At 42.1% G+C, this 15315-nt stretch overlaps 1 protein-coding gene across 2 annotated transcripts in view; it reads left to right on the forward strand.

Moving 5' to 3' along the window:
• Positions 1–4273: 4273 nt before the first annotated feature.
• LOC105558570 overlaps positions 4274–15315 on the forward strand; it is a 44684-nt gene continuing 33642 nt past the window's right edge. The window contains exons 1-4 of one of the 2 annotated variants that reach the window (XM_012006323.1): positions 4274–4687; positions 12448–12592; positions 13803–14140; positions 14573–14754. In XM_012006323.1, the coding sequence (XP_011861713.1) occupies positions 4497–4687; positions 12448–12592; positions 13803–14140; positions 14573–14754 (856 nt within the window). In that variant the 5' untranslated portion in view covers positions 4274–4496. Of the gene's footprint in view, positions 4688–12447; positions 12593–13802; positions 14755–15315 lie in introns of both variants that reach the window. The other variant, XM_012006322.1, reaches the window with a different exon arrangement.

Genomic DNA, 15315 nt, shown 5'->3' on the forward strand with positions numbered 1-15315 from the left:
TGAAAATCTATAATTTATGTGACATTTTCGTTTATTTCGCTGACTGTCGCGGAAGAGCCGTCCGGGCCGGGACGGGGTCCCTCATATGCCAGGCTGTCTTACTTACGAGTTCGGCGGCCATCTAGCGGCGGAATGCCGTACTATTAAGTTCGGAATGCGACCGACTTTAAAATACGAGTGAAATTCGTCACTTTTTGTCTTAGAGCGAATGAATTCAGTAAATACTCAATGGAGTGAACTGGTCAGTAACACCATAATTCGAGTGGAAATTACACTCCAAAAACTGTAGAGAGACAACAAACATCGTACGTTATTAATGATCAAATCGTTAACCCTTTGAAGCATACAATTTTTCTTTCGACCGATTTCTCTGAAACTTAATGCTTAAGGGTTTCTTAGGTCGCTGATTACGACGTTGGTGTCAGATTTACGAAATTCAAAGACAGATTTTCAGGTGCCATGTTGGATCCGCCATTATGAATTTTCATGAATCAAAGAGGGTCACATGCGCTGACCAAAACGTTTCCATGTAACAAATTGTTATTGAATATCATGCAAACTACATATTTTATAATTTATCCCACAATTATATACAAGGTTTTTATTCACTGAAGATCTGTGACGGCTCACTGAATTTTGATCTTATACGTGCAATCAGCAACCTGAAAAATTCCGAATACCGAGTGCCAGATAAATCGATTGCTTTTTTTTGCAATTTCGATTCTTTAATTGAATACACCTTGGACCTAAAAGTTTTCAAATTTTGATTTCAGACTTCAGATCAATTACTATTACTAGAAATCGGTGATCTCAAAAACCCCCAGATACCTAGTTTCGGAATGTCGTTTATAGGAATAACTTTTGACTACAAGACATATTATAGAAAACCAAATTTTGAAATTAAAACTTTAACTTTGAGCTGCTATATTGAGTCAATCGTCGATAATTTCAGAATTTTGACTTCAGATTCAGAATTAGCAAACCAAAAACCTTCTAGACACGAAGTAGTAAAGACGTTGGAGTGAAAGTAGCGTTGCTTTTTTAATTTTGGGAGGTGTAACATACAGGGTGTCCCAGGAGGAAAGGTCAATATTCTGGGAGGTGATAGTATCGATCATTTTAAGCAAAAATGTTCATATGAATATATGTCCCCTGTTTCCGAGATAGAGCTACTTGAATGTCTCGTGTATTTACTTTTTTTCTGTACACTTCACCCTTCGTCCAACCTCATAAACATCTGCGGGAATTTACTCTTATACGTCTGTTGACCGTTGTGCTGATAACATTGTAGAAATATTCAAAGTGCCTTGCGTATTCACAAATGTCCAATATGTAGATATGCTGTATATTTCTGTGATGGTATTATAGTGCTACTGCTGTTGTTGAAGAATACCGTCGACGCTTTCCTACGCGCAGAATTCCAAATCGTAAAGTGTTTTCCAAGGTTTTCAATACAGTGCGTGAAAATGGAACGCTTCCCAGTGTTCATGTTTTATCTGAACGAGGACGTCAACGTCAACACAGTACGCTCTATCTTGGAAACAGTGGGAAATGGGACATATATTCATATGAACATTTTTGCTTAATTTGACCGATACTATCACCTCCCAGAATATTGACCTTTCTTTCTGGGACACCCTGTATGTGTTACACCGTGCTTCAAAGCGTAACGCGTAACGTTCCATGAGTTGAGTAGTGTTAAACTCGGATTTTCTCGAAAGAACACGCCGCGCTCCGTCACGATCTTTCTCTCGCGTCGAAATAACCGGCTTTGGGAATCGCGACAAATGATCGCCGCGCGACAAATTTCCGCCGAGGACGCATCCGCCTCGAACTCGCGGAAGAGAGGAAGCCGCGCCGCTTTATATCGACAGGGTGAAGATAGTAAATTCCCGGTGACAACTGAGTACGCCTCTTTCTAGAACTTCGCACGCTATTTCCGCCCCTCTAAAGATATCTGCTCTCGCGTTTGAAACGCGAAGTTCCACACCGGCGCGAGTTGTCGCGTTCGAGGCGACGGTGAGCGGCGCGGCGTTCGACCAAGTGTGAGTGCCGTGCGCGCGCGTAGTGTGCGATTTACGTGATTTAGCTCGTCACCCTGACTAAGATATTTAACTTTCCAGCACTCTCGTGCACGTCGGCCCGGGCAAACTCGCGTGGCGAACTCGTAATTGTAGGGTCCGTCTGCGCGCAACGAGGAGTACAGGCTGCGACTGCCGATTGCACCTCGGAATACGCGCGGTCCCCAGTTTCTAATTTCTGAGCGAACAATAAGCTTAAACTGCAAAAGTGACATTTACCGATCAGCTTGAATCGTTGTTAATTTATTAATTGGTAATTAGCTATTTTTCCGAATATAAAATATAATTTAAATACGATTTACTTTTTAAATGATTTCCCAAAATTGTTGAGGATCCCTTGCAATCGGGTCAGAGAATTTTTGCCGAAATTTTCTCGCAAAGGTCCTGTTTTTATTTTACGAGCACCGAATATTATATTTTTTAGTATCAAAATACAGCCTATATAAATTCCGGTTGAATTTTTAAAAGTTTTGGGGTGTTTATTTAGATTTTCAAGCGCTTCTTTTCAATATTCGGACGTTCAAACTTCCTCCATGCATATTCCATTTTCGTATATTTATAGGAAATAAAAGGACAATTATATGCAAAATATGTAAGACACCATTTTATGAAAGTTCTTCACCTTTTCAGTAACTTGTTCAAATCTATTTAAAATAAATATATCTCTTCATTCTTCTCTATATTCTATCATTCTATATCTACATAGAAAAGACAAATAAAGAGAGGCAAATACAATATGTCATTTAAAATTTGCGTAAAAAAAGTATTCTAATTCGGCGCAATTTAAATATATTTTTCTATAACAATAAGTTTAACTAATAATGGAATTCTTCGAAAATTTTATAAGGTAAATACTCTGGAAAATCACCACACGAGGTTCTTCCACCAAGTGAAGCGCGTATAAACGGCTCATAGAAAACGCATTTTGTGAGCAGCGAGAGAAAAAGGAGGAGAAAAAAAAGATTATCGTCGAACGCAGCTATCGGGTGGTGGACCGTCGGGCATGTTCCAAGTCTTCGAACTCAGCCATCGTTTTCCTCGGTTCCGGGATACATATTTTCCCTTTATTTCCATCGAAATGCTCCTACGGACGCACAATATAAACCTGCCGACTTGGCGGCCTGCCATTCAATTCGCGGAAAATCGGCGTGAAAGCATGCACATCCCCGCGCTCGCAAGGAGAGAACAAGAGAGCTGCTCTCTCTCTCTCTCTCTCTTCTCTCTCTCTCTCTCTCTCTCTCTCTCTCTCTCTCTCTCTCTCTCTCTCTCGCGCGCGCGCGCGCGCGCGCACTGCTCGCGAAAATTTCAAATCGGCATTCTATCGACAGCAGGCTCGCACACCGAAGTATGCACCTGCGAACGATGGTGATTAACGGGCGATTTTTCACTTGGAGGAAAAGCAATTGGGCTTATAACACTCGGGCTTTTAATCGCGACATTTTTCTAGTTTTCTAAGGATGGGATCAAGTTTAATATGCACTGAAAAGTCCGAGTCAAATTCAGTAATAAGTTTCTCGGGATTCGAGTAATGCTCGTGAGAAATAATATTTCATGCATTGTAGACACTTGCGAGGTAATCGATCCCGACTAGTTAGTTTCGGAGTTGAGTAAGTATACCTGCAGGCTTCGGAAAACCTTTTTCCAACTGGCACTCAAGCTCTAAGAACGAAGTTGTTAATAATATTCGTCATACTTTTATCATATCATTCATATAAAATATTAAAATCAAAATAACAAAACGGTCCATTTGTGATTAGTATAATTGCACCTTTCTTTCTCCTTTGTTTTGAAATAATTTTCAATAAAATACTCATAAAAGATTCTAACATATCTGATTCTCGGGTTCTACTTGGACGTACCAGTTTTGTTTCTCGAGGTACCTTACAGAGAGTTCGAATCCATCTCGTCCAGGCTCGAGTATACTTGAAAGTACAGCTTTTATTTTCCGAAGTAATCATAGAGAGTTCGAAACTACGCCGACGGATTCGAACCCTACTTGTAAGATACTTAATTAACTTACTTTTAAAGTCATTTCACGTTTCTAACGCGAGCATTTTGAGAACACAAGTCCGGGAAGAGTTTATGTAAGGGAAAAACGAGCGAGGCGATCGATTTCTATTTACTTCGCTTTTCGCGAAGTGCTTTTGGTAGTTCGAGATATCAGTGCCTGCGATGTTTTATCCGCGGCGTATTCCCAGGATCACCAAAGTACCGAACCATCGACGGGGGGTAATGCAATTCCTCTTCGATTTCGGAAACTATTTGAAAGGGATCGTAATGGAGACGTTGCGTTTAGAATAAGTTTGGAAGTTGGGCGGATTAAATCGCTTTCGTCCTGGCGTCTCGCGAGGATCCCGACACACGCTTCCCCTTATCCTGCCCCGTCGGAAAATTCGCTCGTAATCGCAAAAACGTATGCCGGTAGGACACCAATCCGAGGACGACGGCTACATGAGCATGAATGGTCGGAAGGCGAAGATGGCACTGGTAGCGTTACGTCCGGTTCCGGATTGTCCAGAGCCACAGGATCCCGCGGGTGTCTCCACGCAGGAATTCCCGCCGCCCCCGGAAGAGGCCGAGCGTATCATCTCGACCCTTCTGCCGATGTAAGTAACGAGACGCATCGATCATCGGTAATCGCGACGTGTTTTCTTTCGAGGCTCTCGCCCGTCAGCTGCAATCGCGTATCACTTTCACTTACCGAAACAATTTTCGGAAACAATTTTAGAATGCTAAAGATATTACAACGGAGAAGGTTTCTGCTAAATTGAGACATCATCTGTGCCCACACAGCACAGAAAGATTGCAGGAAGATTGCAGAAATGTTACATTGCAAGATTGCAATATTACAGCAACGTTGCGCAACATTGCTGCAACGTTGAAATGTCCGCCCTCAGAAAGATTGCAGTGCAACATTATAGCAATGTTGCAGTGCAATATTTTTGGAATAATTTGTCGTTGTTGTACATAAGCAGAGAATTTACTAATTACATATGCATCCGGGCCTTTTTCAATACACAGCAAGCTTTTGCGAAGCAACCTAAGGAGGTTATGTCGCTTCGCAATAGATGGAGATTGCGAGCAACACCGCACTGATCAAGTACTTAATAATTCGCGCATTATTGGTATCAACGAAAGTAACATTATAAAATTCTCGTAATTAGAAAATTTTTTTAAATAGAAAATATAGTATTTTTATTATTTTTCAAACATTGCTGCAATATTGCTATCGAAAGTTTGCAATTTTATATCCCTGCAATGTCTTTGCAAGATTGCAACGTTTCTGCAATGTAACTGCAACCATCTGTGCTGTATGGGTGTGTTTTATCATGAATTTATTGCCCTTGGAGCGGCATCCGTGGAAAATTCGTTGTTAGATCGTGTAATCGTTGTGGAAAAAGATTTGCGATTGAATTTGGAATGTTGAAAGCCCGCTGTTTCGTATTAGAAGCCTATCTCATAATACAGGACTTTTCCCTATGTAACATAGGCATCGTGATTTTAATAATAATAATAATAAAATAGCAAGTAGGGAATCGATAAATAAGCCCGAACTGCACGCAAAGCCAGACACCAGCGTCTTACGTTGTACTGCACGGAAAGAATTTTCTTTTAAAATTTATCTCGGAGATTATACAGGGTGACCCAGGAGGAATGATCAATATTCTGGGAGGTGATAGTATCGGCCATTTTAAGCAAAAATGTTCTTATGAATATATGCCCCATTCTCCCCTGTTTCCGAGATAGAGCCACTTGAATGTCTCGCGTATTTACTTTTTTGCTGTACCCTTCACCTTTCATCCAACCTCATAAATGTCTGCGGGAATTTACTCTTATACGTCTGTTGACCGTTGTGCTGATAACATTGTACAGGGTGCGGCAGCATAACTTCCTTTTTTAAAATGTGCGCCATTTAGTCGGTTGATGTAGCGGAGCACTAGTGGTCTCGTTCGAGAGGCGGGACTATAAAGTTTTGTCCCGACACAGTTCAGTCGGGATCAATGCGTTGGATGCGATCCATCATGCGTTGGAACAGTGAGGAGCGTGCGTTTGCCGTTGAGGCCTACTTTTCGAGCGGATGTTCTGTGATCGCAACCCAGCGCGCCTTTCGGAATCGCTTTAATTTAGCCCCGTTAGCCCCTGTCCCGGACCGGAAATCAATTGTTACGTGGGTCACTACGTTCAGACAAACTACAAGTGCGACAAGATGAAGAACTGGAGTCCCTCGGCCCATTAGATCACCTGAGAACATTGAGGCAGTGAGAGCTTCAATATTGCGATCACCACGGCGTTGTGCGCGCAAACATGCGTCTGCCCTTGGATTTTCCGATCGTTCTGTGAGGAGAATTCTTCATGATGATCTTCATTTCCATCCATACAAGATGGCAATTGACTGTTTTGAGGGAACACTTCCCAGAGCGCCTCATCTCAATTAGGGGCGATTTGGAGTGGCCGGCCCGCTCTCCCGATTTGACCCGTTGTGATTTTTTTCTATGGGGTTTTTTGAAATCCCGTGTTTATGTGAACCGTTCAAGGACCCTACAAGATTTGAAGACCAACATCCAGGAAGAAATTGCCAACATAACGCCTGCTATGCTGGCAGAAGTCATGACAAACGCCAGAAATCGGTTTACTCAGTGTATGGAGAATGGGGGACGTCACCTACCTGATTTGAAAAAAGGAAGTTATGCTGCCGCACCCTGTAGAAATGTTCAAAATGCCTCGCATATTCATAAATGTCGAATATGCTGTGTGTTTACGGTTTCTGTGATGGTAGTGATATCGCTGCTGTTGAAGAGTACCGTCGACGCTTTCCTACGCGCAGAACTCCGAATCGTAAAGTGTTTTCCAAGGTTTTCAATACATTGCGTGAAAGCGGAACGCTTCCCAGTGTTCATGTTTTATCTGAACGAGGACGTTAGCAAAATGTGCTTTATCTCGGAAACAGTGGGGAACGGGACATATATTCATATGAACATTTTTGCTTAACATGACCGATACTATCACCTCCCAGAATATTGACCTTTCTTCCTGGGACACCCTGTATAAGTGTGGGCCAACATGGCATTTTGAAGAACTTAATGAGTTTTGTCTTCTGTTATATGTTTATATTTGTTACCCGACCTCTAAATACTAAAATGACTAATCAGTCTTGGTCTTACACCCCTCGACTCCGGTCGTTAGTGAAATTATACTCTTAATACTGAACTCCGTTCCGCAAAAATGTGATTTGGATCTTCGGGAACTTGGAATACAATTGCTAAAATACTTAGCGCTGAATGTAGAAAATTGTTGGAAAGGAGAAGGATCGATTTGAGACTCGAAGATTCGATCGTTAAACCCACGTGACGGCGGTGTTTTTTTAAGTGACGCCGAAATTTACGAATTGCGCTCTCACAGATTCGCGTTACATTTAAAAGGGCGAGATCGTGTGTGGAATACCACGCGTCTCGCGTCGAAAAACTCACGGGGCGGTAAATAATTTCGCTCACGTACCGGGCAACGATAACTCACGGAGTTACTCGGCCGCGTCGGTCACGAAGACCCGTGGAGAACGCACGTCTATTTAAATTTCTGCCCGTCGTCCCGCTACCTGCTGCGGGGGCTTCTCTTCCGTGTTTCAACGCGTTCGGGGCCGCGGACGGACTTCCGTTTCCGTAATGAAGAAGGTGGCGGGGCTTCTTCCGTCGCGACTTCCCGAACTTTTTCATATCTCTTCGGGGTTTAGCTTCAGGGAGTAACTTCCTTTCATCAGGACAAGGTGCCGTTTCGCCCGCGGTCGTCGCGGCCTCGTCAACTCTCTTCGCTCCGTTACTTCAAACAAGACTTGGAAGACTAGAACACCCTCGCGGTTCCCGGACGGTCAGAAGTTAAACTCCCTCTTCCCGTATTCGTACTACTTTCGCGTAACTCCGATTGCATTCTCCTCGGCAAGGACGAAATACGTTGGGAGCAACGACGACGACGGCGCCGTCGCCGTCGCGCGCTTCGTAGTTTCCATTACGCAAGCTCCTCTGAAAAGCTATTGAGCCGGTTTCGTCGGTGGTTGGCTCGTTCGTTGGATTCGCTGTGTATGTAAAAACCAAGGGCGTTTTTGAAGATTTTTTTCATTTATTTCGCAGACGGGCAAACACAGCCAATCCTTTTCCACTGGTCTGCGTCGATGAAATACGTCTGTTGGCAATCGCTGCTAATTTAAATTAGAGCGATGTTACTTCTACAAATATTCTCACTTTTAAGGGGATGCTGGAGTCTTGCATGTTGTCTCTAGGTCACTCCGGTCTCATTTTGCAGATATAAACTATAGAACTTTTGTATTAAGCAAATATTATCGTCATGTGACAGCTCTACATGCCAAAAATTAATGGAATATTTAGTTTCTTTCGTTTTTTATATAAAGTCGAGTAGGCTGACTTTCATTTTTGTGCGAACTTTAATTGTGTACAAGAATTTGCAATTCTGTAAAGCCAATTAAAAGATATCCTTATATAAAAAAATGTCGGTAAAACAGAGAGACTCCAGCATCACCTTAACGTCGATAACCCTTTAAATTCGAATGTATTACGAAAAATTCAAATTGAAACAAATGATTTGATTGGACCATTCCGAATATCAAATTTGTTTAGATACAACAAAATTTATTAAATCCAAAGAAATCGTTTTCTCTGTTTAAAAGATGATTGTTATCGAAACGATTTTTGTTGAACAGTATAATTATTTGATATCACGATGAAAAGTAAGACAGAGTTTGAATAGCACATTACGTTAAGCTTTCACGGCGGTGGCGGCGGCGAGATATTCAAAGATTTTCCGATTCTAGGGCGATCGAAGGCACAGCCGTGCTTGTTAGCGGCGAGTCCTTAAGCCGTCGACGACAGCGCGGCGGCAGCGTCCTCGTTGTACCTGTCGATCCTAATCACCACGTTTCATGCCTATTACTCGTTCTATCGTGGGAGAGAAACGTCTTCACAGTCCGCGAAGAGGATTCGAGCATTTTCTGCCGTCCTCGAGACGCGAGCTGTGCCTCCCGTCCGTGGAAACCTCTCTTCTCTGTCGAGTGGCCGTCATTCTGGCAAAACGTCCCTCTCGTCGTAACCGTCGTCGTCGGTCTCGTCGTCGTTGACGCAAAACGCAGAAAATCAGCGTGACTCTTCCTTTGCGCGGTCGCGTGGTGGCGAACGTGTTTCGCGCGAAAGAGCCTTCCGTTTTTCAGCAGAAAGTTTACGCGGAATCTCGCACAACGCCTAAAATCTCTTTCCCCCACGTTTTTATTTATAACTTGAAAACTATTGCGAATTTTACAAATTGACACGTAACTTTCCTTTTCAGTTTAACCCGCTCTACCTGTATACGAGTGGATGGACACCTTATCCGTGACACCCTGTATAGAGGAAAGCAGAACTATTGCCGAATAATTTCCGATGAATCCAACAGTTGCGTTATGCTTCAATATCTCGATTATGATAACCAACGTGAACCTACAACTATTATGAGATAGGACCCTAATATGGAATCGCGGGGTTTCTGTTAAATTAATAGGCGTCATCAGTTGAATCCACCATGAATCTATTGCCCTCGGAGCGAAATCTGTTTAGTGGAAAATTCATTGGTAGACTGTGTAATCGTTGCGAAAAAAGATTTGCGATTGAATTCGGTTGTTGAAAACCTGCTGTCTCACATTGGAAATCTATCTCATAATAGAGAACTTTCCTCTATGGATTAGTTGAGGCTCACGTTGGCTATCATAATCGAGACATTGAAGCATAACGCAACTGTTGGATTCATCGGAAGTTATTCGGTAATAGTTTCGCTTAAAAACGAGCATATTTTGCGGAAGTTAAGCACTCGAGGCGCAAATATCAGCAAGGCGGCTCTTGTTGCGCATCATTGCTCGTTAAATAACGCGCATTTCCATGCGTATTGCCACTTTCTTCGCTGCTTTCCTATGAAGGCGGCGTTCGTCGAACAACGACGATCAAATAGAAATCGATCAGACCTGCTGTTTAACGAAAATTCTTTTCTTCTCTCGTCACACGGTCGATGGTGTGATTGAGACGCTATGCGGAAGGTCCACGAACGTCGCGAAATTCGCGTGTTCGAATCGCACGATTCAATTCGTGCTTGTATAATTTGCCTAAAAATAAAGCACGTCGAAGATTGACTAAGCAGCGTTATCGCAAGTATAGCGAATTATAAGTAAAACTAGGATTCAGATATGAGTAACACAGATTCGAACAGATTATTATTCACGAAGGAAACTTGCACTTTTTATCTAGAATCATAGTCCGTTCAGCTTCGAACGGATCGCGATAAGTCAACGATCAGCGTTAAGAATGATTACATAATCAACGATATTGTTTTTCAAATATGTTTTAAATATTTTATTTCGTATGACGCTTTTACCGCGAAGATATAATTCTATTAATATAAATTTATTGCTAATATTTTTTACCTACGCCGTAAAATTTGTCGAATTTGCCTTCGCGCGATTTATTTAAAAAATCGCCTTTTCCTTTAATCCGAATTTCGTTTGCACGTTCAACGCTGTTGGTCCAATCCGACAATTTCAGCTCGCAGGAAAAAAAAACTGCAAATAGATCGATCGCACAGTGTAATAATGATGATGAATTCCTGCCAGATTTATCGCATACTATTCTCTTTCTGAAAGTTCCTTCTTATTCTTCCCCGATGCCTCCACGACTTGGTTACTCAGCGGCATAGGTTATCAGAATTTACACGGTTTTACTCGGTGACTTGATAACTTTGAGAGTATTTTTTGAAAAGGGATTAATATGATAAAAAAACTTCACTCTCCCTGTAAAGCTGTAAACGACCTATCCGATACCTTGATGACGCATTGTCACGCTTGTTTTGCAAAGATTCGCGTTTCGCAAGCGTTGCGCGCGTCGCTTGAAAAAATCACAATTTTCGCGCTCGAGACGCGTGCTTTGTCCACGCGAATTGGTCAAACGCATGCAAATTATGCTGTTCAATAAAAAGCTTCTTTTTAAACCAAGAAAGGATGTAATTACTTCTAGTTTTGTTTAAATAATTTCGGACTCTAAAATACTCTATTAAGTTAAATACCAACTGTTGAGAAATTTCAAGTTCAACGTTAAGTTAAATATAGTTGTGACGTGTACAAGATGCGTTAAAAAACAATTCATTTCAGCACTAAGTATATTATTAGAACTTTCATTCATCAGAAGGAAAATTTATTGCGACTATTAAAGTTACTGAAATTTTTATAGTTAAATACCGGATCTTATTTTGTTGAAAATTTGTAAGTGCGAAACGATTAAGAATAACAGCTAATTTACATGTTTTAATTATTTATTGAAACCTAAGGGACTTTCAAGCAAAGTCTAATAAATCTGACCAAATCTGGTGTCAAAACAAATTTGAAATGATAATATTAAAAAGATAAAAGTCTAAGTTTTAAAGAATTCGGATTTTTTCAAATTTTGTAAAGATTTTTTTAGATCCTCATGTATGAATTTAATGTTAAAATTGACGAATGTTTAATAAATTTATAATCTCTAAAACTCAAAATTATAATATATGTATATTCAAAATTATATCTATTATACAATACATATATACAGTGTCGTTAAAATAATATCATCACGAAAATTTTATTAAGCTGTGAAACATTTTTAATGTCAATTATTTTAATTTATTTTTTGTGATAATTCTATAACAATATTTTTTATTTTCTACGAAATAAAATTGTCGTGTGCTGTAAATAACATGATAGATTACGGTAATATCGAATTATAATTGCAATTCAAAATTTGTTAAAGTAATAATGAGATTATAAAGCAAACTTATAGAACATTTCCGAGACCAACATTATATTGAGCGGAAAAAAAATTACAAAAAGTGATTATTCTTTCCCTCAATTTTCCCGATTCTTTTTTGCTTCTTTTCGCATCGAATTTTCTACTTTCTATAGTATTAAAAATTCTTTCACGAATTCTTGCATCATATATTTTTATTAATTTCTACTTACAGCAATCGTGTGAAGTAAGAGAAACCACGTAAAAAAAATTGTAATTGCAAATATATTGTTAAAATAATAGCGGCATTGAGAAAATAATGTTGATAACCGTATCAATATTTCCCCAACGGTTCAACATTCCGCAAACTGATTAAATTCACCGCGATATTCCACGATGTTCATCCCATTACGTGTCAGAAGTATCGGAAACATATTCATCATCCTCTACTTTATAACACACACGTCGTACCCGTTCGCAAATCCCATTGAGGGCGGTAAAATGAGATGAAAACTGACACACGGCGGTAAATTCAACTACATACCCGCGCCTTAATCCCATTCATTTTCGCCTCGTTTGTCGGCCAGGGTCTCGCCAGGAAACTCGTCAAAGAGGAATGTCGTGGGCCAAGCCTCGGAGCGACGAAATAACGTCGGCGGCCGGCAGCAGTGGATGGTGGCCGTGGAGGATAGCATGCGTCACGGGAACGCGGTTACCACGCAAACCACTCTCGTGAGTATCTTTTCGCTTTCTCCCCTTTCACCCCTTGGTTTTTCTCTCGCCCTTCGAGGGAGGTCGCCGGTAACTCGACTTGCTTACGACAAGTCGGATCGCCAAGCGTACGTAACGTAAGATTGGCGCCCGGGCGCTCGTAATCTCGCCGACTTTCTCGCCGGTGTTCGCCGTAACGATACCGGTTTACGAGTCGGCCGCGTAAAATCGAAACTACCGCTCTTGATAAACCCGATTCGAGCGAGGCTCCGATCTACGAGCTACTGAAGATTCCCGCGTGATTCCGTCGTACCTTCCAGGTGGAGTCACGGAAGGAAGACTTGGGCATATTTTATAACGAGCGAATTGTGGTGTATTTAAGGGGATGCTGGGGGTGTGATTCTGCACTTTCTCACCTTTTGCACTTAAAACTGTCTGTTTCGTGGAAATATTTGTGTGATACACAAATTAAACGGCACGTGTACAGATGATCGAAAGCAGCTTGCTATTCCGGATAATTTAAAGAACAATATGACATCACTGGAACTAAGTTTGTAAGTCTAATAAAAACTAATAGTGAGCAACACACATGCTACATGTACTGTATGTATGTGTTGCTCACTATTATTTCTTATTAGACTTGCAAACTTAGTTTCAGCAATGCCATATTGTTCTTTCATTTGGCCGGAATAGCGAGCTGCTTTCGATCTGTACACGTAAGCCATTTAATTTGTATATTACACAAATGTTTCCGCGAACTGACAGTTTTTAGGTTAGAAAGATGCAAAAGTGCAGAATCACTGCAGCATCCCCTTAATCGAGAGTATACCAGGTTTCTTTGACCTTCGAGGCAATTTGAACCTGAGATTGTCGCGCTATCAATGTCGAAGTGTCGATAGTTTTGCAGTTATGAACGATTAAAGAGACAAAGGCCTTCTAAGATTGTCTTTTAAACAAAGAAACCTTAGTTATTCGCTTAAGCGCGAGTAAATTATTTCGTTAAAGTCTAAGAAGTAACGCTCGCTTCGCAGTTATGTGTTTTACTTAATTTTCTGCATACTTTACCTAAACGGAATCTTAACTTGAGCGATTTAAACTTGCAAAGAAGAGCAGCATTAAATTTGGGAAAGGAACGGTCGAATTTTTCTTTCGGGACTTTCGGGGCGGCGTGTCAGGTTGAAAAATCTGAAGTTATAGCAATCCATTGAAAATACTTGTTAAATTTCGGCAGCCGAAAACCCGCCACCAGCGGCCGTACGGCTGGGAGAACGGAACCGTGGAGTCGCTGCGGTTAGCCCAGCCACCCAGTCCGCCCAGTAAATTCGCCAGCTTGCCGTACGACGGCAAGGTATCGTTCAACTGGATCCCGCCTCGTACGAATCCGAGCGCGGTGGAGAAGCACCGAGAGGTGCGCCGCCGTTCCTCGGAGGAATGCTTGGAGGACGAGAGTGGCGGCTGCCAGCGGCAGGGCAGCCCCGATCGCGGCAATCACCACCCGAGGAAGCAGCAACGCCAGCAGAACGAGATCACCAAGTCGAGCAGCGTGGAGGACCGCCTGCTGATGAACAGGTCGGACAAGGAGTCGACGCGCCGCAGCCGCAACGACTCGGATTCGAGCGAGGGCCGGTTCTCGAGGAACTCCGAATCCGAGAGCCGGTCCTCGATACCGCGCTCCAGCTCGGTCAGCGTCGAGCGGTTCTCCATGCGGGCCAACTGCGACTCGTCTGACTTCTCGCGCGCCAACTCCACGTCGAACGAGCGCTTCCACTCGGACTTCTCGATCGCGGTGGCGAGCGCGAGCTCGAACGATCACGTGTCCGTGCCGACCTCCGAGCCGTTCTCCATACGCAACCTCGACTTCGTTTCGTTCGCGCTGCCGCGCGCGGACTCGAGCGAGCGCTTCTCCGCGCCCGCGTCCGACCGCTGCTCCGAGGAGCGCTACTCCGACCTGTTCTCCACGCGTAACTCCGACTTCTCCGCGCGAAACTCGGCTGACTTTAGGACGCAATCCGAGGAGGAGCGTTTTTCCGACGACTCCCTGGAGGAGCTGCTGCCGCCACCGCCGCCCATCAGCAAGAGACACTCTATCGCGTGGGAGGTCTCTCTGGAGGACGATCCTCTGTACGCGCCCGGTAGCACCAAGGTTGTCGGCAGGAGACGACGAAAGAGCAGCGATGTGTCAAGTGAGTGTCTTTCTCATTTTTTTCTTATTTATTTCCTGTATTTGTTGAGAGGATTGAAGAGTCTGGCGAGAAAAGTTTAAAGAGAAACTTTGTCGCTTTTACGCTCAATATTATTTTGACCTTAAACGTGCTCCTTGCGATAATTTGAAAACTTTTATGTTAAAGCTATAAGAAGGAATACTGTAATAAAACCATATTACAAGTAACGTGTTAAAACATTTCAGCGTGTTTAAAATAAAGTACAGTTTTTAAAACTTTTAAGAGGATCCCTCAGCATCTTTTTTACCGACACAGTCAAATATAGTTTTTGCGCTTCTAATTCTTTTTATTAGCTTTCATGCACAAAATAATACCAGGATAAGTTGCGGACCGCATAGCAGAACATTTTCATACTTAAAACATTCAGTTCAGAAGTTTAATAAAAAAAGATGTTGGTATTTGAAATTTTCAATTCGTAGTTTTAACTAAATTTGAAATTGGCTTTATAAAATTGCAAAATTCTTCCACACAATTAAAGTACGCGTAAAGACAAAACCAAAAACAGTCATCTTTATACAGGGT

This window comes from Vollenhovia emeryi, unplaced genomic scaffold (assembly GCF_000949405.1).
Source record: "Vollenhovia emeryi isolate VEMERY1.0 unplaced genomic scaffold, V.emery_V1.0 DF939331.1, whole genome shotgun sequence".
NCBI classification, from domain to species: Eukaryota; Metazoa; Arthropoda; class Insecta; order Hymenoptera; family Formicidae; genus Vollenhovia; species Vollenhovia emeryi.